Source organism: Centroberyx gerrardi, chromosome 14 (genome assembly GCF_048128805.1).
Source record: "Centroberyx gerrardi isolate f3 chromosome 14, fCenGer3.hap1.cur.20231027, whole genome shotgun sequence".
In the NCBI taxonomy this organism is placed as follows: domain Eukaryota; kingdom Metazoa; phylum Chordata; class Actinopteri; order Beryciformes; family Berycidae; genus Centroberyx; species Centroberyx gerrardi.
This window is the reverse complement of record NC_136010.1, coordinates 7427305-7451128: the sequence shown is the minus strand read 5'-3', so window position 1 is coordinate 7451128 and position 23824 is coordinate 7427305. Positions and strand designations below refer to the sequence as shown.

At 43.0% G+C, this 23824-nt stretch overlaps 2 protein-coding genes across 5 annotated transcripts; one reads left to right on the top strand and one right to left on the bottom strand.

The window, feature by feature from the left end:
* Positions 1–434: 434 nt before the first annotated feature.
* Positions 435–16920, top strand: arhgef16 (Rho guanine nucleotide exchange factor (GEF) 16). The gene is made up of 15 exons (XM_071923608.2): positions 435–562; positions 1405–2035; positions 2832–2883; positions 4129–4292; positions 4798–4854; positions 7032–7192; positions 8572–8724; positions 8824–8953; positions 9726–9800; positions 10209–10301; positions 10642–10793; positions 13485–13670; positions 14337–14407; positions 15556–15657; positions 15819–16920. The coding sequence occupies exons 2-15, from the start codon at positions 1469–1471 to the stop codon at positions 15956–15958; spliced, it is 2103 nt and encodes a 700-aa protein (XP_071779709.2). The 5' UTR covers positions 435–562; positions 1405–1468; the 3' UTR covers positions 15959–16920.
* Positions 16764–22711, bottom strand: ybx1 (Y box binding protein 1). Of its 4 annotated transcripts, none has more exons than XM_071923609.2 (8): positions 22465–22711; positions 20442–20505; positions 20144–20177; positions 19969–20058; positions 19328–19672; positions 18825–18922; positions 18089–18375; positions 16764–17110 (listed from the first exon to the last, which is right to left on the bottom strand). In XM_071923609.2, the coding sequence occupies exons 1-7, from the start codon at positions 22568–22570 to the stop codon at positions 18135–18137; spliced, it is 978 nt and encodes a 325-aa protein (XP_071779710.1). In that variant the 5' UTR covers positions 22571–22711; the 3' UTR covers positions 16764–17110; positions 18089–18134. The 4 variants fall into 4 exon arrangements, with proteins under 4 accessions (XP_071779710.1, XP_071779711.1, XP_071779712.1 ...); XM_071923610.2 differs by having other exon boundaries at positions 18837–18922; XM_071923611.2 differs by having other exon boundaries at positions 19391–19672.
* Between the last annotated feature and the right edge of the window lie 1113 nt (positions 22712–23824).

The window sequence follows — 23824 nt, the reverse complement described above, 5'->3', positions numbered from 1 at the left end:
AGCAGCAGAGGGCGGCAGAGAGCCATTTGTTGTCGAACAGGTAGCCAGGCTGTTGACAAATGTCACACAGGTAGAAATACAGTTGAAACACAATGGAACATACCGGAGATTAACACATTTTATGGTCATATATTTGCTAAAAGGTTATGATATAACTATGTGGGCAGGAAACAGCCGAGATTTTGACTGTTTTAACTGCATTTGATAGAAAATTGAACTAGTGAATATATGGGCAAGTCGGACTATATGGTCGTAAACAGTTATCAACTCGTGGGCCAAATATTAGACTGCTGTCTTGTAAACAGCTGCTGCAGTAGCTGCACGTCTGTTTTAATCTAAATTGAGGTTTCGATGATTGATTGGCACTCACCTGTGGTGACGTCAGCAGCACAGATTAAGGGTCCCTGCAAAACAGAAGAGGAAGTGAGTTAGTAAGAAAATGTGACAGAGTGGAGCGGAGGACGCCGCACTTCCCAACAGACTGGACAGCCGCTTCTGGACAACAGCCGCACTGACCTATGGTTTCATTCAAGAAAGCTGTTTACTAAGGCATCTCGAACAGGTAAAGGCGGCTATTATACTTGTTATAATCTCAGTGCGAAGTGGAGTGGGTGTCACTTCGCTGTTATGAACCATGGGAATGTGAGGCAGACATTTTTTTCCCTCCCTAATCCGTCTTTCAAGCAGTGAAGTTATTGGAAATGAAGACTGCGGTAGAAATCTGGTGAGAAATATAGTTGAATGACTTCTTAATGTGAGTATTATGGCACGAGGTCCTACATTTTGAAGCTACTTTTGAAGCTCAACATGTCAAATTGATTGTGATGAAAGTCATTGTGGGAGTTAGTTGGGAGCTAGTTGCCATTATAATTACATGTTTATAATAGTTTGGCCTACCTGATACTGTGCTGCTTCTGTAAAAGCGACTTTACTTGCGGTGTTTGTATGCGCAGTTTACCACATAGCCTATACTTTACAGGGCGAGTTAAACGTATTCAGTATGGAAATGCATTTGAATTGTTTCTGGGTGTAGTTTCTGTGGAGCACAGATTTGCTGGAGCAGGTCTTTTGTGTGGGCAAGTGCAGCGTAGTGTAGGAGGGAGCAGTGAGTCACGGGTTGGTTCCCTTGGTACGAGTTTGAGGACGGACAGGACTGGTCCGGTCCGACTCTGAGGGGGAATGGGATCACGAGTTATTCTCCGATGGGAAGAGATCTGGGAACCCCACTGTAGGTCACTGCTGGTATTTGTGGGTCATTGAGACAAAAACACTCATATTACCCCCTGTTGTTTTTCCTTGTCTCCATTTAAGGTGCTAGTTGTATAGATTATCTTATGCAGACAGTTTGACTCCTGTTCGTCTCCTGTTCCTGCATGTAATGTGTTTTTGTCCTGTCATCTTCAGACTCCTTCCATGTTGTAGATGCTGAAGAGCTGAGTGGACCGGGCCGAGGTCACAGGCGGAGGCCATGTCCCATAGACAGTCAGACAGCACCATGGGCGACCAGGCCCCTCTCCTTCTGGAGAGCCGCTTCCCAGACCTCCAGATAACTGTGACGGACAATCATTTCAGCCAGCCGCAGCGCTCCCCCACACCCCAGCCCCACACATCAATGCCCCAGCAAGATTTAGCGGATGGGCTGTCGGTGCCTCAGCAGGTGGTGTTGAGCACCCAGAGTCCCGTGTCGCTGAAGCTGGGCAGCCAGCAGCTCATCCCCAAGAATCTGGCCATGACCAGCAGCCGGCCCAAGAACCGCCACCACACCACAGTGGTGACTTTCCCGGTGGGACTGGAGAGCGGCGGGGCCAGGAGCCGTCACTCCACCCAGGGGCCCGACCTGTCCTGGGAGGATTACGACAGCGACGGGGAGGGCTTCGCTCTGAGGAGGAACCGCAGGAACAAGTCGTACAGAGCGGCTGTGACCAGCCTGGACATTGAGGCCATGGCGAGGGGACGAGCGGCCGAGACCACGCTCAAACCCGTCAGTGAGGACCGAGCCCCCAGTCCGAGTCCGGCCCGCAGCCCCGGACGCAAGGTACAGGGTCGTGTTGTCCTCAGTCCATTTACCATGAACTCACAGTAAATGAAAAAGAATTGGACAGGTAGTAGAACAGGCTAATTCAAGTTTAATAGGCCATTTATTTTTCAGACCTAGTACAAGAGTCTATTGGCAAAGTGAGTTGGATGGGTGTTGAATTATTTCAAAAAAGAGAGATAACTTTTCTCTCTAAAAAGCAGCCATATTCAAGCAATAGATCCTCATTTATTTGTAGACTCCACATGCATTGAAACTTATTTTGCTTTGTGTCTTATGTGTATGTTATGTGAGAGCACCAGAACTGTGCTTGATCCCAAATGTAAATATACCAAGCTGATGAATAAATGAAGTCTGTCAGCAGAGGAGCCGTGGCCAGATGCCAGTTACGCTCTTCAAATGAAAACAAAGCCCAGTTGATAACCCACACGGCTTTGTCTCTCACATAGCTTCATAGGTCAGAGTCAGCATAAGCCAATGGCGGTGACTTCTGTCAAATTCTCCTTTAGTCATAGGGGTTGATGGCATGTTTCCACAACTGTTTCCTATCTTCCAGACCGAATACCAGTGTTGAGGAAGTCCACTTAACAACTCATAGGCTATTACTAGAAAATACTTGAAAATGCAGCATTTAAAGAAAGAAAGAGGCAGTTTTAGAGAGAATTAAGGAGCAAGGGAAGAGAGAATGAAGAGAGAGAGAGAGAGAAATAATACAAATGGAGTATGTCTCTGTTGGTATGGAGGCCCATGCATTCCACAGTGATAAACTCAGGCTGTGCTGCTGTCTCCCCTCTAGCGAACCCTGGGGAGAAAGAGGAACCAGAGGCATGGGGGATCCTTCAAAGACGGTATGTGCACTATGTGTCACTGTGTCCACTTCCCTAGATTTTGGTCATAGGAATACAAATAACTGGGAAAGAACTACAAAGTTTGGCTTCATTTTCTTAAAAACTTCAGAATTGCTCTTTGTCAGCAATTGTCAGCATTAGCCCGTGTGAGTGGAGGAGAGTATGAATTGGGATTGATATGCGGATGCCAGAGTTGCTATTTCCTATCGCAGAAATGATGCCTTGAGGGAAGCAGCAGAGGACCAAACAGGAAATCATTCACTCTGAGTGCTGTCAGCATACTGAACGTCAGAGTGTTAGGTCCTGAATTTTGAGATTTTTTTAATGTCCTGTACTTTTATTCACCGCAAGATTTCCCATTGCTAATGTGTTGATTTTTTCAGTGACAGATATTTGGAGTTGGCCAAGTGTTGATTGGAGTGTTGTTTGTCCACTCATAGAGCTGGAATGATGAATGGAATGATCTAAAAGTGTTAAATAAATTAACTCTGATGGATGTGGACTCATGTAATTACTGGCATAGTGTTGATTTTTGCACTCGTAAGAGAAAGAGAAATGAACACTGATGATTTTACTGTGTAATGGCCCATGAGATAAGTTTATGTCCCAAAGGAGCGTGATGCAAGTGTGGTCAGCTGATGACTGGGAAAAACGTCTTAGTTGTTTTCCATGTAATGATAAGGTACCTGATAAAGTACATGATACCTGCACATATTAGACAGACACATTTGGGCATTGTGGGGATTGCACCTGTGACCTTTCCGTTACATAACGCTCCTACCAGCCTCCCCAATAATGACAATGCTGCAGACAGAACTGTGCTTTTAAACCCAACTGAATCTCAGCTCTGTTCAAGACAGATGCATTCTCACCTCCTACGCTTCAATTCCCAATGTGGCCCGTGTTATTATGTTGACAGATTTCAACAGTGGTTGATCATTTCATTTGTTATACTAACAGAATACCCATAATTTACTTCTCTCAGTAAATGTGACAGATTTATGGTTGAGTAATAACAGAATCCTGCATACATAGGCTCATAGCAAGAGAAATATTTCAGATTAGTCCCATATTATCAATACCTTTTTATAGAAACCTGGTATTTCCAGAAAGTAAACATCTAAACTTGCACATTTTTCAGGAATTTGCAGTGTATTTTCAGTAGTTTGTCTTGGTCCCAGGCTCATGAACGTACAAAATCGGCTGAATTCAAGTAATGTTTGCTGATGTTGATGCGGTCCTCAGCTACGCCGCGCCTCTACCAGGAGATCCGTGAGCGAGGGCTGCACTCCACCAACCAGGACGAGCTGCTGGACGACTTTGTGGTGGTGGAACCTCCTGTGGAGAACCAGGGCATCGTGGTGAAGAGCTACCGGCCGGCACAGCTCACCTGGAGCCAGCTGCCACAGGTAAACCTCCACCTGCATCGACACACACACAATCCTGTATGAATACCGAAGGAAAGGAAATCTACTGAAACCTGGAACTTCTACCATGGTGCTTGAATTGTATAGTGAATTGAGCTAAATTTCACTGAACAAATTCCAGCTGGAGCTTACTTGGTAAACAAGTCCAGAAGTGCTTTTCAGCCATCACAGCCTTCAACAGAGAACACTGACAGCCAGTCGAAGTGTTGCTCAAGTGTAGCTGAATGTTTCTTTTTGTTTTAAGAGCTGTGATATGAAAGCTCACTGTCTTACATTCTCTTGCCGCTGCAGAAACTCCCACACTCCTTGACCCAGTGTGAAAATGCTGGATAGGTTTGACTAAAATGGCAGAACATCCAGCAAGCCTCTCTGACAGGCTGGAGACATTTTGCCGCTTCATTTTTACCATTTCCGAAACAAGCTCCGTATCAAGTGTACAGTCACATGTGAGAGACTAACTTTGGTTTTTGCTCATGTTTTTGCAAAGGTGAAGGACACAGGCATTCTGACATTGATCTCACCTGAGGAGAGGAAGAGACAAGAGGTCAGTGTGTGTGTGTGTGTGTGTGTGTGTGTGTGTGTGTGTGTGTATACTGCAGAATGTGAAAGACAGCTAGGTTAAAGGACAAATCCACCCTAAAACACTTACATTGTGCTCTTGGAAATGTTTTTGTAGTTCTGTGGATATATTATATTCCAGCTATCTAAATCTTCAACGGTAAACATCAGGTGTTGGTGTCAGTCCCTCAGAATCAAAGAGCGAGGGTTTCAAACTAGACTCACCATTTTGCACCGACGTTCAACAATCACACAGGGAGAAATCCATCGTAGAAGAGAAAGAGAGACCAATTTGTCCTCCCACAGCAGCCTCAATAGACCAGAATGCAATGCAGCCACATGAAGACATACTGTGTTCTGAGCAAGGGGCGCAGCTGCGATCATCGACGCATATAACCTACAGCTGAACGATTACACTTTAAAGCTGTTTATATGTCCGTACGCCCACCATTGACTGACAGCAACAAGTTCAAACCTGTTTTCTGTCGGTTGCTGAAAGTCATTCAGGGAAATACAGAACGTCACTAACTGAAGTAGAAGTAGACGAGGCAGGTTGAGGAGAAGTGGGTACAACAAAAATGTAAATAATATTTGATCTCAAAATAACTCCTGTAATGCACTGATCATCACAAATTGATAAGAGTGTAAGAGTATCTGAGGGTGGATTTTTCCTTTTAATGAGTCTGTGTTAGCAGTCTAAGCTCCTGTGTCAATAGCAAAGGTCCACCCTGTGTGCTCTACAGCACCCTGAATAAAGCCACACCCTGCTAATGTAATCAAGCTCGGCCCCTTTCCCGCACAGGTGCTTGTCTAACTCTTTTGTATCTTTAGCTGGCTCATAGGTCTAGCTCTAGTGCTTAACCACTATACTGCAAAATGGTGCAACAGCTGTCCATAGCATTCTAGGCATATGAAAGCATTTGGGTGAAGTTCGGGACAAGCTGGATCACAACAACTGAGAAATATTGCTGTTCCACCGGGCATGCTGTAATGTCAGGCACATTTGAGGAGTTAAAAACAAATAGTTGTCCCATTTTACTCTTACAAAAAGCTGTGTGTCACCAGCAGACCTCTACAAGTTTCCCCAGTTATAGCGTAGGAGTCACATGTCACTTGTTGCTATTCTGTGGTCCAAGTTTCCTGGTAGGTAATGTCTTTGGAGAGCTCAAAACATCGGTACGGATGAGTAACAGAAACTGAAATTTACACGCAACCCTTGAATGACAATGCACTTTGGTCTTCTGCAGTGTTGCCTCTGTTCCGTTCTGAGCCACTTCAGCCTTAACAGTCATGTAGGAAGTAGAGGGGTGGAAGTTGTGTCAGATCCACCTGTCTGTTAGCTCTACTTCAAAAAATAATAGAAAACAATGATGCCTGATTTTGTCTGTATATTTACAACTTTTATATAATTGTGTTTTATTGGGCTGCTGGCTCGGGTCTGGTAGGTTACATAGATCCTAATTGTCAACAGAGGTGAACTTATCTCAGGGATGGATCGTAAAGGAAAGATTTTCTTGTTCGGTGGTGGATTTTTCTTATTGCTGCGGATAACTGGCCAAACATAGATGATGTGCGATATTTCCTACAATGCTACAATGGAGTTTAATACCAGAAAAAATATCAACTATCTAAAACATCAGGTTTTGGTGTCCGTCCCTCAGAATCAAAGAGTGAGGGCTTCTTTCTAGAGTTATCACCAATCTCTCCACAGACAGCAGCCTCAATAGACCAGAATGCAATGCAGTGGAGCAGAGTATGTAGAGTATGGAGCGCAGCAGTCGCTTTTTCTTGTCTGGAAAAACTCTCGCTCCGCTATCACTAACACTATCGCTCTCTCCATCTACGTGTACTGAATGCAACAAGTTCAGGCACTTTCTCTCGGAGCTGAAAGGCATTCTGGGAAATGTAGGAAATCACTAGCTAAAGTAGAAGTAGATGAGGCAGGTTGAGGGAACGTGGGTACAGCAAAAAAGTAAATTACACTTCATGACAAAATAATTCCTGGAATGCACTGAACATCACAGATTGATGATATCTAACAGTGTAAAAGCATCTGAGGGTGGATGTTTGGTTTAAAGTTTAGGCTGAGATGAGGGATGCAAATGTGAACAGCTCCTTCACATTTGTTAATTTATCTGTGTACATGTGGTCATGTGACTACAGGCCATCTTTGAGATCATCACTTCGGAGTACTCGTACCTGCACAGCCTGGGCATCCTGGTGCGCCACTTCAAGAGCAGCGACGCCCTGAGGAGGACGATGACGGCCACCGAGCACCATCACCTCTTCTCCAACATCGCCGTCATCCACGGAGTCAGCCAACGGTCGGCACACCGCTCTGCTGTGTGTGTGTGTGTGTGTGTGTGTGTGTGTGTGTGTGAGTGGGAGAGAGAGAGAGAGAGAGAAGAAAGAGGTTGTGGGGGAGTTTCACCACCTCAGAGAGAGAAAAAATCTAATGATGCTGTCAGTGTGTGAGGCATTATAATAGATTTTTATTTTATCTACGCATCTACTTACACGCACACACACACATAATTTACTTGGGTTTTTTTGGGGTTTTTTTTCCATTTCCATTATATACATCATATAACTATTTTCTTGGTGAGGTTTTTTTTTTTTTTTGGTGCGAATAAATAAAACCTAAAAAAAAAAAAAAATTGCAGATTTTGGAAGGGAATGCACATTGTGTCTTGTGGTCGGAAACGTCTTTTCGTCATACAAAACTCAATTTTTATTCCCACACAAGACGCAGGAGGGAGTGGTTTTTGAAGTGGAAATAGGTTCATTTAAAGTTTCAGCGAGCATGTCTCCAGTATCCCGTGGGCTCCCTCAGCGTGTTGGAACACGCTGGACAAACTGGTTCTGCTGCCTGCTTGCTTTTAGAGGTATTCACTGGCTTTAAGATGATAATGTCCTTGAGAGAGCAGGCTGTCTTCTGCTCTGTGAAGTGCCGCGCGTTACCGGCTGCTGTGTTTTTGGATGAAAATGGATTCCTGTTTCGGCGGAGAAGTCTCCATCTATCTTTTTTGTCTTCTAAATTCCCTGTTGGCATGTAAAAGCTCAATCTGCAAAACTGGCAGGCAGAACGTGTCCCAGAAGCTGCCGACATATGACAGATCTGACTCCTGTGTGTTTGTGTGTGTGTGTGTCGGTGTGTGTGTGTGTGTGTGTGTGTCAGTTATTCATAGCTTCCTGGGTTGGGCTGCTGTTTGGGTGTCATTTTACTCACATTTTTTTGTTTAGAAAAAAAAAGCCCCCTTCAAAGGGTGGGGCTGAAAGTTGTTTATCATATGTTATAATGGACAGCTTTTACAATTATACTTATGTTGGACAGCTTTCACACAGCTAGAAATCTAAATCATGTACATAAGATATAAGAATAAAATCAAATTTTACTTAACTTGAATATTTGGTATAAAGAAAAATAGTTTCTAGCTCATATTAGATCGCTGTAACTGACTTGCAGCGTTAAACATGGACACATTTATTAATTCGCTGATGGTGCAAGTGTCATTATCATATGCGAACAGTCTTTGAATTTAAAACAAAAGTCAAAGCAGTTCAGCCTACACATTATGCCCTCACACAGCCTTGTGCTGAATGCATTAGATTTTATCTCGCTCAGGTAACTTGCCTGTGGGAGGAAAAAGAGTCCTCTCACTCCCTCGCTGCTCTCTCCCTCTCTCTCTCTCTCCCTCTCCAGGTTTTTTGAGGACCTTGAGCGGCGTCACCATGACAACCCAGTGATCCGGGACATCAGCGATATTGTGCAGAACCACGCTGCCCACCACTTTGAGCCCTACATCGTCTACTGCTCCAACGAGACCTTCCAGCAGAGGACGCTGCAGAAGCTGCTGTGGGTAGCGGACAAGGGCTGCAAATTGCAAAGATGCAGTTGATTCTCTGCAGTAAAAGGCAGCAGAACTGATCTTCCCTCTGTCTGTCTCTGTCTTAGAACCAGTAACACTGCCTTTAAAGAGGCGCTGAAGCAGATTGAAGGGAGCAGCGAGTGCGGAGGCCTCCCCATGATCTCCTTCCTCATCCTCCCCATGCAGCGAGTCACCAGACTACCACTGCTGCTGGACGTCAGTCTCAACCCTGATTCTGCTATATGAGTGGTTCTCAGTCTTTTTGGCTCATGACCCCCAAAATTGAAGCGATGCCTTTTCATGACAGCGTGTTACAGGCATAAGCTTGGAAAGTGCTGAACTTTCCCACTAAATTGTTTTTTTCCCATTCCTGGGTATGTTACTTGATTGGAAAATTGGAAGAAGCTGCAAATGCACATCATTTCCCAAGAGAAAGGCATTTATCGCAAAGATTAAAAACAGAATAATAAATTTGTATATTTGAAATATATTTTTCAGATTCTATAAATATTTTTTTATGGTTGAAACCCTAAAATCATCTCTCTAGCCCTCTGGGGATTCATGACCAGCAGGTTGAGAACCACTTTTACTTTTTTATATTACTGTCAATGTGTGTATAGTCCATTTGATTGATTGATTGATTGATTGACTGATTGACTACCCTAATGACCATTTTTTGCCTGTTAATCTAATGTAACCGTGGACTCAATAGTTGTGGTTTATGACTTTACCTTCATGTTATTCACTTTTCCCAATCTCTACTCCTTTAGAAATCTAAAATGAAATTCCTCTTAGATCGATTCCTAAATGCCATAGAATTCACCATCCGTTATACATTGCAGCCAATCATTTTGAATCCTCTTGGATAGTCTGATGTGATTGTTAGATTCAGATGGATGTCTTAGAGGGTTGCACAGACAGTTGTTTTGACTACAGAAGTGAATAAAAGGTACTTTGAGAGCGTCAAACCTTTGTTTCCTCCTCACAGACCATCTGCCAGAAGACTCCAGACAAGACAGCCGAGTACTTTGCTGCAGTCTGGGCCCTGCATGCCATCAGCAAGGTAGGGAGGCTGACTCTGACCAACACATACAACCATGGTGATCCTCGGTCAAGTTAGCTGGCTCATAACCTGATTCTTCTCAAATGTACACCCTCTGGTCAACGATCTAGTGTCAGACCAGTATATAAGTGTCTTCCGGACTGTAGGGATGTACTAGCACCACTAGCAGATCTCAGGAAAATAGCAGCCAAAATTATCAGACAATTTCCCCAATACTAAAAGCTGACATGTATGTCAGAAATCCAAGAAAAGTGTTCTCAATTGACACTGACACTGAAAAACTGGTGTTGATGCATCGCTACTAGGTGGATCTGTCACTCTGATGTGTTGCCATGGTCTTGATGATGATAATGATGATGATGATTATGTTTATGATTATTATGATGATGATGATTATTATCTTAACAGTTGGTCGCTAGCTGCAATGATGGTGCGAGGCGGATGGAGAGGACAGAGCAGATGTACACCATCCAGAAGCAGATGGATTTTGGCAAGATCAAGGTAAGGGCCGGCCATGTGTTGCTGCATACACACACACACACACACCTTCCATGAAGATTACAGTTGATATAGGGTTTGGCAAAGTAGTTTTTAGATTGGCAATGGATGCAAATATGAATGGGATGGAATACATTAGAAGTTGGAAACAAGTTTTAGACAGATTTTTTTTCATATAGTGATGATGCAAGACGTCTCAGTCCAATTCGAAATAATTTGTTTGTTATTGCCCACTACAGAAACATTTCTACATAATGAACTTTCCACATTGTCGTACCCCTCTGAATACAGAGTACACATTAGCTTGATTGCTGACCTAGATTGGTAACACTTGTGTCCCCAGCCGTTTCCTTTGGTGTCGTCGTCTCGGTGGCTGAAGAAGCGTGGAGAGCTGGCCGTCTGCACCGAGGAGCTCAGCATCTGGAGGGCTTTCAGCCACAGGAGCAACTACCTGTTCCTCTTCAACGACGTGCTCATCGTCACCAAGAAGAAGAGGTCAGTGGGACTCTGCTGGGAACTGTAGGCTGAACAGGAATACGTAAAGGTTGTGCTCAATATTAGTCCTTCATAGAATACAATGACTTTTTGGGAATAGGGCTGAAAGATAATGACAAAAAAATGGAATTGAGATTATTTGACAGAATATTGCAATTGCGATTTAAACTGTGATTCGTATCATCACAAGTTTTTCTTGTCATAATTTTTTAGAACTTTAAAATTGTTTAAAGGAAAGTGATTTTGTAAAAAAAAAAAATGATGAAAGGTTTTCACCAATATTGTACTTGATCATGGACCAAAGATTAGCTGCAGCTCTAAAACACCTTGTTCAGAAATCCATTTTGGACACTGCTCTCTCTCAAGCAATTCATTGCAGCTTCATATATATATAAGTTCATATTGCGATTTCGATTTTTTTTTTTTCAATTAATTGTTTAGCTCTATTTGGGAAATAAGCTCTCTGACCAACTTCAAGTCTTGCGACAAGAAGTTTATCCGCACTCTCACCTCTGTCTACTATTTAATGAATTCCGTGAAGTTTCAATGGATTGAACAAGCTAGTTTTGCAACATCTCAAAAGCGCCTTAAGGCACTAAATAGTGAACACAGAGGTGAAACTGGCTTAAGTTCCCATGGTTCCACTGGCTTCCAATAGCTGTAAACCTAAATAAACTCACGTTAGACCGCCACAGTATCAGGGGACATAACTGCAAGATTTTCATAGCCTACTAGCTCGCAAAAATCTCTACCACAAGCTCTCCACCATGTCAACACAATCACCAAATGTTTAAAGTGTATCACAGCTTGACAGCCACAGATTTGACCATGTAGCTTCACTATAGTATGGCCCTTTCCCGGATGGTTCCCTAACTGCTATCACTTCACCACGGAGTCTCACGCCGTTACCATGGCTACCGATGGACGGCCTGCGCACCCAGCTGTTGTTATTAATTGCCTTCTTGTCGACTTGTCCATTTTTAAATGCACGATATCAACAAAATAACCCAAGGTTCTAAAATGAGATGTGTTTTCTTTCAACAGATAATTGAATATACTTAAGGGCCACAGTAATTGCTTCCTGTAGACAGTTCTAACATGAAAGTTATGATTAAAATTATAATTATTAACCACACATTCCCATTCCATGATTGTGTTTAAAGTCCCTGGACTGCAAGGAAAAAGCTACAAAGCCTGATTACCCATGTGCATTACAAAAAACACTACATGACAAAATCACTCAACAGGGAACTTACATTTAGATGAGATCTTTCCTCCATGTATCTTGCATTTGTAAGATGTTTCCTCCATGTGTCTTCGCTGTTGCACTTCCATCGTGGTACAGGTAATGGTGTATGGAAAGTCAGCATCAATGTTTGGAAAGCCCTTCAATATGGTGAACACCTTATTTGCACGCGCAAACGGAGGTGGAGTGGATATATAGGGTGAGGGAGTAGGGGATGGATTGAGACGGAGCCCATTGAATAGTAATCTGGTATGTACATCAGAGACAGAGAGGGTCACTAAAGAGGAGAACTAACTTTTTCAACCTCTGGCCACAGCGCATGGTGGATTCCAAAATTCAAAGGCACTTTTGATATTTTACCAACGAAATCGCCTTTTAGAATCAAAAAGCACCTGGTTGGGTAAAGTTGCGGTTGGATAAGAGTAGACAAACTTACAAACAACCACAAGCAAAGTCTTCTAGCATTTTGCTTGTAGTTCAGTGGTTATTTTCCACCCGGGTGGTGACCCTCGTGGGCGTTGAGCAGACCCAGCTGGTGGCTGGCAGGGAACATGAGAAGCATAGAGAGCAGAAGAAGGAAAGAGCGAGGAGGGAGAGAGAATGGATATGGTGCATGCTTGGCATTCTTAAGTCTCACATTCAACATGTCAACTCAGCAGACCGCAGCTTTGTGTGTGTATGTTTTGAGTTAAGGGAGAAATCAAACTATGTCAACTAAGAGGAAGGAGTTACCCACAAGACTAGAATCACTTTCAGGTTTTGAAAGTTGACCCCATGCCCCAGTTCTAGGGTCACAATAGCTAGAAAGTGCTGTTAGCAGATGCTCATGGAATGTGCATTTGAATGTGTTGTACATGTGTTAACATATAAAAACCTGGCTGAGCGGCAATTGCACTTTTTACCCAACTTTTGTGCGTCCCCAGGAGCTACAATGTGACATGCAAAAACTTTGTGTTTCATTGGCATCATTTAATTTCCCTGTGACAATATTTCTGTGGTTGTTCTTGCACCTTGTCTTTAGATGAAAATGTATAAATACTAGTGAAGAGAAGATACAAAGAGCGCTGCACTGTCCATAAAAAAATGAAGTTGCTGGTGTCAAAAAAGGTGCTCATGAGATCATGTGCTCTATTGCTGGAACACGCAAAATGTAAAAAATAAAATAAAAGGGCCATTCTCAAAAAATAATACCAAGGCACACTTTTGCAGTGAAAAATATTAAAAAGCCTTTATTGTATTGGCTTACACCCCTTCATGAAGGTACCCCGATAAAGGCATGTAAGCCGAAACACGAAGGCCATGATCTATCTCTTTTCATAATAAATACTAGCACTTCGAAGCCCCTGTTCTCAGCATTTTGAGCCATGGCTGGCAGTCCCACTCAGCCTTGCTGTGGAGAAATGTCTATAGAGTAAAAAATAGGTTTTATGTGTCTGTCTGTCCAGTGAGGAGAGCTTTGTGGTGATGGACTACGCCACTCTGGAGAACGTGGAGGTGGAGGTGGGGGAGGCTGTGGAGGGACGGATGTCTCCGCCGGCCAAAGGAAGCTCCAACCATCTGTATTTCAGACTGCTGATGAGCAGGAACAGCGAGGGCAGACCGGAGCAGATCGCCCTGGTGGCCGAGTCCAGGTACTGCTGCTCTCAGCCCCCCACCCATGTTTCATAACTGCAGCTTTTTCCCCCTCAAATATGTATTTGCACACATTTACATTTGAATGCACAGGATTTAAATACTGCGTGATGAATGTAGGGTCAATTTCACATGGAAGGATGGGGATTTGGGACAAATAGCTCTGATTTACTCAGCTGCAAAAGACCTGATTTATAATTCTTTGTGGCAGGTTCATGCATAATGAGTGCAAAGAATCTTGTTATGAATAAAGAAGAAAAAAGTGCGCACATCCAAAAAACTTCCTACAGGTGCTGGATCAAAAAAATTTTTACAGCGAGAGAGGTAGAATCCACACACTGTATTGATAGCTCCCAATAATTTTGCCATTAAACTTATTGGGAGCTATCAATACAGTGTGCAGATTCTACCTTTTTCTCTCTCTAAAGACAGTCTTGTTGATATTGGATATAGATATTTATTGTTTAACTTGGCCCTAATGTGATTTATTCAAAATCAAATTTACTTGTATGCTTTGTAATCTAGCTCCCTCTACTGACAGAACTCTTCCATGCACTTTGTTAGATTCACCACAAAATGGACATCATTTTTCCCTGTGTGATCAGATATATTGACACTGGGTTTGCAGTCACATCTAATCCTGTTGTTTTGTCTCGGTTGCCCAGGGTGGACCGGGCTCGCTGGGTCAGCGCCCTCACAGAGCACAAGCAGGCGGGTGTCGTCACTAGTAAAGATGGTAAGTCAGGGAGGCTGTTTACCAAGGGCCTCGTTTGTTAAAATGCACTTTGAATTAATCTATTAATCTTGAATGTCATTTTCACAATGCGTGTACATCTGACTCATAAAAATGACAACTCATGATAAATCTGCGCACCCTCCTTTCATGTAAGCACCAGGATCTGCAGCCATCTAAAATTTTATCTTGGTCACGTTTCTATCAGAACTGAGAACAATGCTTTCCCTATTTTTCCAGACTCTTACACAGTTCCCACATTCTCAAGACCTGGAGAGTATCAAATCTGTTTCTCATGTTTTTCCAGATCTGTCTATGAACCAGTGCAAGAAATAAACTTTTTTTTGTTTTTTTCAGAGTGCATTTTTTTCCCCCCGTTGACCTGATTTTTAGGGGCATTTTGTTCCTTTCTGGGGGCAATATTATTAAACTATGAAATAATACATTTGCACTGCATATTGCCAAATAAACAATTAGTTTTAACCTTTTTTTTCCCCACTGCTGGAACCTGGCAGCAGTCTTTACAGAAGAGGATGGTGCCATTTTCCCCCCTCTGTCCCCAACCAGTCCATCTTCCACTCTCCACTGAGTTTTTTACAATATTGGTTGTTTTGTTTTGTTGACATAGTGGTTTGTGTTGGGTGGCATTTTCTTCCACTGTGAGCTGCGTAGTGCCACCATTTTCTCCTGCTTCAGCCTGCATGCCTGGTTGACATATTTGCAGTGACATTACGGGCTAGAGTAGGCATACAGTTGGGAACTTTAACGTTAATGAATAATTCTGATGTAGACTTCGACCCTCATAAATTTTTAAGATTATGCTGTCGGGTGAAAACCTTGCATCTCCTAAACGTTAAACTTTTCAGGAATAAGCCTTATTTTTCCATTGAGGGTTATTTGACCATTCAGTTTGGAAATTATATAGTGGGTTTTAAAAGGTTTTAATAAGCCCAGGGGGTTTTTTTCAACCCATCAGAGGACCGTGTTCTTTTTCATCTGACAATAGGAATACCAAACATTCAATTTTGTTTCCAACAATTACACTCTAGTTGGTAACACATGGAAAGTTTGTTCAGCTATTAGCCACTTCATGTTTTTTGCTCCATTTTATGCGACAATGAACCACAGTGCATTATGGGAATGCATTTCAGGTCTGCCACAGTATGAGGCCACAAAAGCCTACATGCCCAAGGAGCTAGATGAGCTGGGGCTGCAGCAGGCCGAGCTCGTCATCGTCCTGGGGAAAGAGGAGGGTGAGGCACACCGTCTCCTGCTTCACTTACACAAATATTTGTAACATGCTATCCAATTCAGAGGTTCTTAATATCCTCCTGCGTGAGTGCCTCATCTTCCATATTTAACATAAACTATGTAGAGCTGCTGAACACAAAGCATCTTTCTTTTCTGCTCTTAGATTGGTGCCATGGGGAGAGGATGCGGGACGGAGAGAGAGGCTGGTTCCCTGCCAGCTGTGCCACAGAGATCACCAACCCTACTGCCATGGAGAACAACATGCAGCGTATGAAGCGCCTGCGCAAAGAGACCAATGTTTGAGTGGCATCGTTTGGCTATATTATTGGGGTATATTGTACATGGCATCAAAAGAAATGGACATTGGCAGGATATACTGGTGAAAGGTGGTGACTTTAACTCAACTTGTACAGCTTTGTCCTGTAATTTTCTTGTGTAGAAATGTTGGTGTGAATGTATTTTGAACTTAATTGCTGTAGTAATTAATCTTATGAGACACAATCTAGGGTTGTTGTTTTTTTAAACCCTAAGTGCTAAAGAAGTGTCCGCATACAGTGTAATGACAAGTTGCATGCAAAAAGTATCAAACTTTCAGAGTCCATTTCCTACATTGTCCCTACTCTGGTCTTGTTGCCTCACCGTAGGATGAGGAACTTAAAAGTATTGTTAAATGTTGGATACATTTCTCATCACATTGTAACAGTCAATTTAAAGATGCTATGTGTAGGGTTTTTTCATTGTAATACTGGTGTTAAAGCAACTGTGCTAGCACAAAGATTTAGCAAAAAAATTTGACCATTGCCATTAGAAAAAGTAGTCTATGAAGTGCTTTAAGGATTTGGTTGATTTTGTAAAATCTTAATGAAACTATTATTTCAACATTATATTTGTCTATAAATATCAAAATCTAAATGCCTTTCTCCCTTCAAGCATGTTTTGTAACCACCTATTTTTGCTGTCGTTGTCCTCCCCCCCCCCAAAGACTTTATTGAATTGTCTGCCGCACTCAAAGTAGCTGACAGTTACTCATTGAGATTAAACATAAATCCAATGTTTTTGTGTCAATGTTAGAGCCCATATATGTGAGAGAAATAAAGCCAACAGTCGGGACAGTTCTCCTTTGACTTTTATTTGAGCTTGCATTTTGTTAAAATGTTTGAATACATAAAAAGTTATTTAAAAATGTCAAACTGACCAGATATCAAATTCCTTTTTTTTTCTTTAAAAACCATTTGGTGTAAAAACTTAGGACCGATTTAGAAAAACATCTGCAGTTTCCCCAAAACTTTTTGTAGCTGTCACGTAAAAATAATGGAAAAAAACAGGTCTGCATAGATTCTGCAGGCAATCGGTGGTAATCTGGTCAAATGCATGGTGCAAGCTTGTGACGATCGTCAAGTCAAATCTGTTTCTTATTGCTCAGATCTTTGATGTTTCTTCTTGTTGACAAAAAAACTGTAAGACAGAAAAAGAAGGAAAATTAGTCGTTCAGCTGCATTCAGCATTATGAATAATGAGGTTTGAGTCATGTAGCACACTGTGCACCACTGTGATTGGAAATCTGCATCATTATCACCAGATAGCAGGGAGCGAGTCTAAAGCCAAAAGCTACAGCTCATACGGTAGCGAGACAATGGCCAGAGGGCTGCACTGCCAGACAGTTTGCTTTATCAAATCCACTGCATTACCTCATGCTTTGGATCATCCATCACAGAGCCAATGAAAAGTGCGAATGACAGACTAGGCAGCCTCTTTCACAAAAGAATCTCAGTTAAAAAGGCACAGCTGTTAAAAATTAATGGTTTTAACTTCTCTGTATGTGATGTCGATATCCTTTACAGTCAGCTGTATATTTATGTCCAGATAAAGTGATACATAAGCTGCACAAAATAATCAACTTTTTGTATATAATTTTCCCCATAAGATTGCTTTTATCCTGTTGTTGCCTATTTATCCTGACATGTTCACAGCAGAGGGCAAACACGTGAAATCAACTATTCATTGCTGTGCCAAAAATCTAATGTCTGGCTTTCATGTCCCTGCATTATTTAAAAAAACATTTAAAAAGTGACTGTGCAATGGCACAAAGAGGCCACAACAATTATACAAAGAGCAAAATAACGAGACCAAGAAATTGAAAATGTTGAAATAACCAGAAATGCAATTCCACAAACTCAATTCCATACTATTTTACATGAGGATGGCATACAAACATCAAAATACTTTGCTACAAAAACTGAAACGTGATCATGATATGTAATCCACACAACCAAACCAATAAGAAAAGACAAAGTACTCATTTTACCATGCCAACAACATCTGGACTTGAAGATTAGTAGGTGCATCACACTTGTAGCTAGCTGACAAGAGTGAACAGCCAGCTAGATCAACACAAGTTGGACAAAGTACATTTACAGAAGACCGAAGACTCACCCGGACGATGGTAAGAGATGGTAGGTGCCGGTGGGCGGGTCGTTTCCTACTCAGCCCCACCCTGCTGGGCCTCGGGAGCGGACGTTTTCTCTGCGGATGGGTCGCCTCCTGCCTTGGCCTCCTTGCCTTCCTGACCGGGTTTGCCGCCGGCCTGAGGGCGTCTGCGGCGGTAGTTGAAGTTGCGGCGGTAGCGTCGCTGGCGGGGCTCTTGGTTCTGGCCGCCCTCACCGCCCTGATTCTCCTTGTCTTCCTCTCCGTCCCGCACCGGTCTGGGACGTGGTGGACCCCTGGGAGGGGGCAAGCACAAAGAATAGAGAGAGTTTAAAAACATAGGCAATGCAGCAACAGGCTGGGATTCACTGCATCTCAAGCCGATTGCATTGCAACAACTACATCAACATAAAATCTTGCATACATTTTTGTGCATCACAATGAATGCAGATGTCATGCAAATTACACAGATGTCATCTAAGAGACCAGATGCAATTTCAAAGTCACAAGACAATTTTTGTTAAAAAAAAAAATATAAACCGTATTTGTATGTGCGGCTGCCATTCAAGGTTAGGCTGCAATAAAGGAGAAACCAGACTTCTCTGAAGACGAGTGGCATAAATTACTTTGAGGTAAATTTTTAGTAGGAAAACTCCCAATTGGCATCAAAATAAAGGTCAGTATAGCCCATTGTGCTGTTCTCTCCAATGTTGCAGCCTGGTGTCAATGAAGCCAACATGCAAACCTTGGTCTGAACCTTGGTCGGAAGCCTCTGTAGTAGTTCTGCCTCATTGGTTTGTTGCCCTGGTCTGGACCTCCCTGGTTCTCGTCACCTTCACCTCCCTGAAAGCAAACAGATCAGTCAAACAACAACTGGTGGGCGGCTCCTTACAGAGCCAAACTCACAGGGAATTTCCAGTCGAGCTCAAAATAAATTTGAAGATTCGTTATGCGTTTGCCCTACTGAACACAATCTTGAATTGAAATGGTCCAGCTCAAAAGGTTTCGCTGCGAGGCCGATAGAAATGCTAGAATATAGTATAGCTCCTAGAGCTGAGAAGAGGGCCTGTTTGAGTCAATTTGCGGTATATTGGCCCCCGATACACCAAGATTTATTGTCCAAAACCACGTGAATGTTGGAAAGGAGAGGGTTGAGAGTTGTGTATGACATCACTGGAACAGGGGTCCCAACTTTGTCATGGGACCCCTGGGTGCCTGCTTCAGGATAGTAGCCCTGTGACGGCGTACCTCAGTCATCTCTCCTCGTGGTGCGTTGGTGTACGGGGGCCGGCGGCCGTAGCGTCTACGTACAAAGTATGGCGGGTAGCGCCGTCTGCCAGGGTAAGAGGGCCTGCGCTGCTGCGGCTGCATCTCTCCCTCCGGGGCGCTCTCTGCCCCCTCGCGGCTGCTCTTGTCACGGCCTCCGCTGCCTGGCTCGCCCTCGCCGTCGCTCTGGTAGTTCTCTGGGTAGTCTCCGCCACGGGGTGGGCCTCTCCTGCGGGGATAGCGCCTATAGCGGTTCCTGTCAGCGGCATACTTGCTTCCCTGGACTGGAACGCCTCCTGGGCCGGTGACATTTGCCGCCTCTGCTCCCTGTGCACAGAATGATAGGATTTTTATTTTTTTCCATTTTATTTTTATTAATATTATATTTTAATTATAGGTCCCAGTGTTGAGGTCAATTAACTACTCAAACACTCATTTAAACCTTTGAATAAATTAAATCCATTAATAATTATGGAATTATATATGTGTTAGAAGCTGCAAACTGAAATCAGGCTAACTCCAAATCTGGTCATAGAGAAGGTAATTTGATCTTGCAAAATAAATAACCACTTCGTTCCCAACCAAAGCATGGAGTTTTGTTTTATTAAGGTGTTATAGCTTACCTTCTCCCCTTCAACCACATCAAATTCCACAGTTTCTCCATCTCCAACACTGCGAAGGTATTTCCTTGGGTTGTTTTTTTTGATGGCCGTCTGTAATGATATCATTACAGATATGAGATTTCACATTGGAGTTCATTTATGAACAACAACTTAAACACTGGCTATGGTCTCTTACCTGGTGTACAAAAACGTCCTCTTTTGTATCATTCCTAAACAAAGGAAGAAAACGGGTTTCAATTATATCCAGTCAGCAGTAGCCCGCTGAACCACATTGCATCTGTGGACAGATTGTGACTAAACCAGCAAGTGTAAAGACTAATTAATTACTGCATGTAACAAGAGCATTGTGACCGGCAGACAAATCGTCTGGTCAGCTTTGTAAGCAAATCAAAGCCATAATAGGATTGGGAATGTTCCAACACAGATCATATTAGTGTCTTTAGGAGGCAGAGATGGGGGTGGGGTCCACTTACCTATTGATAAAACCGTATCCATTCCTGACGTTGAACCATTTGACTGTACCCAAGACTTTTGTTGCTGTAATGAGACACAAAAAATCCAGTTAACCTGGTTTAACCAGGAGTCATTTCCTTTTTAATTTTACACTGCTAATGGGGTGGCATGCTACAACTTCATTGGCCAGTTGCAAACCAGCTTCTACATACTTCAGATCCCTAAGGATGAGGAACAGCAAAGGAATCAAATGACCGACAGATGATGAAAAACTAAGGCCAGAGATAATGTTGAAGTTATATTTAACCCCCAACTGTCAGCCTTTTTATAGATACTGATGCTTAGGAGTGTTCCGTGCCAGCTGCACTTTGTGTGAGGCATGAACCAAAAGTATTATTATTAGCTAGTAATGACTAACGTTACACTAGCTCTGATCTCGCCTGGACCCAAAGCTTCCTTATGAACTCAGTATTTCAGCAGGTCCATTTGAGAGGCGGCAATAATGTAGAAGAGCCAATAATGTACAGCGGGTGAGCATCACTACGGTCACTTTTGTAAACAACGAGGTGATTTGTGGGTACAACTACTGGAGACCTACTGCCCCATTTTAAGCCACATTGCTAAAAAGTACTTGAGCGTTTACACGTGGTGGTGTCGCGCCCTGAGAAGCTAGCAAGCAGGAAGCCTAGTTGGCTCGCTAGCATAGCCAAGTGGCTAACTGGGTCTCTCAACCATGTGGTTGGATTAGAGCCAGCAAGCAGAAACTGTCGTAGCACATCAGATATAATCTCTTGTGGCTAACCGTAGTACAAGAATACAATGAACCAGATGTGTTGCCAGAATGGTGTCAACGATTCAGACAACTAATGGACGAAAGACACCCGAAGAATATCACGGCGGACATTTTGGGTGCCCCCATCAGCCATGTAAATAGCAAGCTAGGCTAGCGTCGTTAGCCAGCAGCCTACCAACGCTGTCAGTCGGCCAGAATAATAGCTGTTAATCCAAGCGAAATTTGTGAACTGTTTGACAGTTGCATTTTGGTGAATTGAGAAGACAGCCTTAATAAAATCATTTAGCCGATTACACCAGCTATGTGAGTCCCGACAGTCTTGACGGAAAAACGGCTAACACGCAACTAAAGCACATCCCTGTGAACAAAGGGATACCCGGTAGCTAACGTTAGCTCGCTAACGACGCAAGCAATGGTAGCCGTGTGAGCCAATTTCATGTTCACATCATGTGTGGTTCACGGTTACAAAACGCTAGATAGCTACCCTCGCAGTATAGCTAACATTGCTTGGCTATTTAGCAAGTAATAGTAACGCTAGCACAGATAGACATGTCATGATCAAGGCCAGAAACAACTTCAACGGTCGGCATGGGACGGTCGGCAACATGGCATTCTATGGCCGTGCTGGTTAGGAGGCCAATGAACCGGCTAGATTAACGTTAACCAGCTAAGGGATTAGCTTTATCTGTCGTATATTCTCCCTTGGAATTACCATCAGGAGCCGTAATGCGGATATGAAATGATATTACAAAAAATACGCCAAATTCTAAGCAGCACACAACATGTAATCTAGTTAACAGTTTATGTGGTTGCCAACACCATCCAACGTCCAACTGACATTTTTGAATTTATATCGTTAACATTGCGCTGCTTCACTGCTAACGATAATTAATGAACCCTTGTTTGAGGTAATCGGTTTTCGTTTAAATAAGTTCAACACCCCTTTTTTATTCAAAAACACTAGTACAACAAACATCGCCAAAATTGATTCAGAAAACTATTGAATGTGAATGATCATGTTAGTTAACGTCCATTTCGCCTCGCTACTAGCCAACTTCAAGTAGCTTAGCTAGCCGTTATGCGAATTAAGGCAAGTGTCAGATAGCTAGTTAACGTCGTTTAGCATAACCAACGGTTCACATTAACTAGTTAACGTTAGCAAACGACGCTTGTGCGCATCGGTTCGACGGTGACTGAAGCCACACGTCAGCTAGCTAGCTAGTTAGTTCGTTAGTTTCCAGCAATCTTACCGATGACCTTCTTATCCCCCGCGGAAGCTGCGGCTGCCGGGCTGGATGGGCTCTCCGCATCGGCAGCAGGCTGCGGTGGTTGTTGCGTCTCGGCCTCGCTGCTCATGGTTACTGGTTGGTAATGGCTTGTGCCGGCGGTGGCTCTCTAGTGTGTTTCCCGGTGCTAGATGGTAACCTGGGCCGGCGGTGGTGGGGGCTGCTGCCTTCGGGCTCTCTGCTTTCCTCTCTCCGCTCCCGTTGCCGATCGAACTGGGCAGAATAAGAAATTGTGCCAGGGAATATTCCCGGTCATGGGTCCGCCCAACTTCTCTTCGAATTGGCTCGATTCTGCAACGACTTAGAAAACACACTTCTATTGGTTGAGGAAGCTGTCCATCTGCTGAGAGAAGAACTAGCTGAAAACGATTGGCTAAAAAATGTACCTGTCCATAGTTACCGCCCACAGTGATGCAAAGCCAGACGAGCCAGACAGACAACCGAGTACTTTTTCTGGGACAGATACTGTTTCCCAGACTGATTTTTAACAAAATTGTCTTACATCAAGCCAATCTTTTACATACAGACTCGACCTAATGCTATGCAATACTAACACAATGGCTTCCGGAATTTGTTTTGTCTAACAAGGCACCCATGGGGGTTTACCCATCAACATGACTTTGTAGCCTATCCTCATTTCGAATGTGTTTTTGATGTTTGAGTAAAGCGGTTTCAGTTTCCAGTTTCTTGTTCTGCTGAACAAATAACTACAAAGAAGACATACAGTGAATTCAGCTAGAATTTGATTGGAGGAAATTAGAAACTTAGAATTTGAATTTGTTTTTAGCTATGGCTTTCGTGCCTTTGAATATGTATTGTCATCCAGGTTGTTCACTGCTATCACTGTTGACAAAATATTAAATGGCTGTAGAAATTCAAAATAGTGTTTGTAGCCCCACCCATCTGTGCAGCCCTGTGGAAATGTATAGTGGGATAATTACTGACCTATATTACAGGGAAGAGTAGTAAAGCCTCAACATTTTATTTACTGAACATGATATAAAGGGTATACTGTATCATTATGATTAAATTCTCACACGTGTAGTACTTCTAAAACATATGCATGATAGGAATGGGAAGAGAGCTCCATTCAGTGTGCTGTGCTGAATTTTAAGTCCTCGCCTGCCTATACACAGTGCTTGAATGTCAGCAGCAATGTAACACCTACACAGAGAACAACTGTGTTCATTATTCCACACCATAGGAAATTTCTCAAATAGTTACTATAATACTATAATATATACTGTAATTTAGTATTGCGCCTTTTGCAAAAAGATCAATCCAAATCACCACTTGACTGTTTTGGATGTTTTTGTTCCCATTG

What these genes read in the sequence shown, in the direction of transcription:
- arhgef16 (XM_071923608.2), top strand. Translation starts at nt 1,469, where the DNA reads ATGTCCCATAGACAGTCAGACAGCACCATGGGCGACCAGGCCCCTCTC. An exon ending in CCCGCAGCCCCGGACGCAAG is followed by an intron (nt 2,036 to 2,831) that starts GTACAGGGTCGT and finishes TCTCCCCTCTAG; the next exon opens with CGAACCCTGGGGAGAAAGAG. An exon ending in TGTCGTCACTAGTAAAGATG is followed by an intron (nt 14,408 to 15,555) that starts GTAAGTCAGGGA and finishes AATGCATTTCAG; the next exon opens with GTCTGCCACAGTATGAGGCC.
- ybx1 (XM_071923609.2), bottom strand. Translation starts at nt 22,570, where the DNA reads ATGAGCAGCGAGGCCGAGACGCAACAACCACCGCAGCCTGCTGCCGAT. An exon ending in AGGACGTTTTTGTACACCAG is followed by an intron (nt 20,059 to 20,143) that starts GTAAGAGACCAT and finishes ATATCATTACAG; the next exon opens with ACGGCCATCAAAAAAAACAA. An exon ending in CACGAGGAGAGATGACTGAG is followed by an intron (nt 18,923 to 19,327) that starts GTACGCCGTCAC and finishes GTTTGCTTTCAG; the next exon opens with GGAGGTGAAGGTGACGAGAA.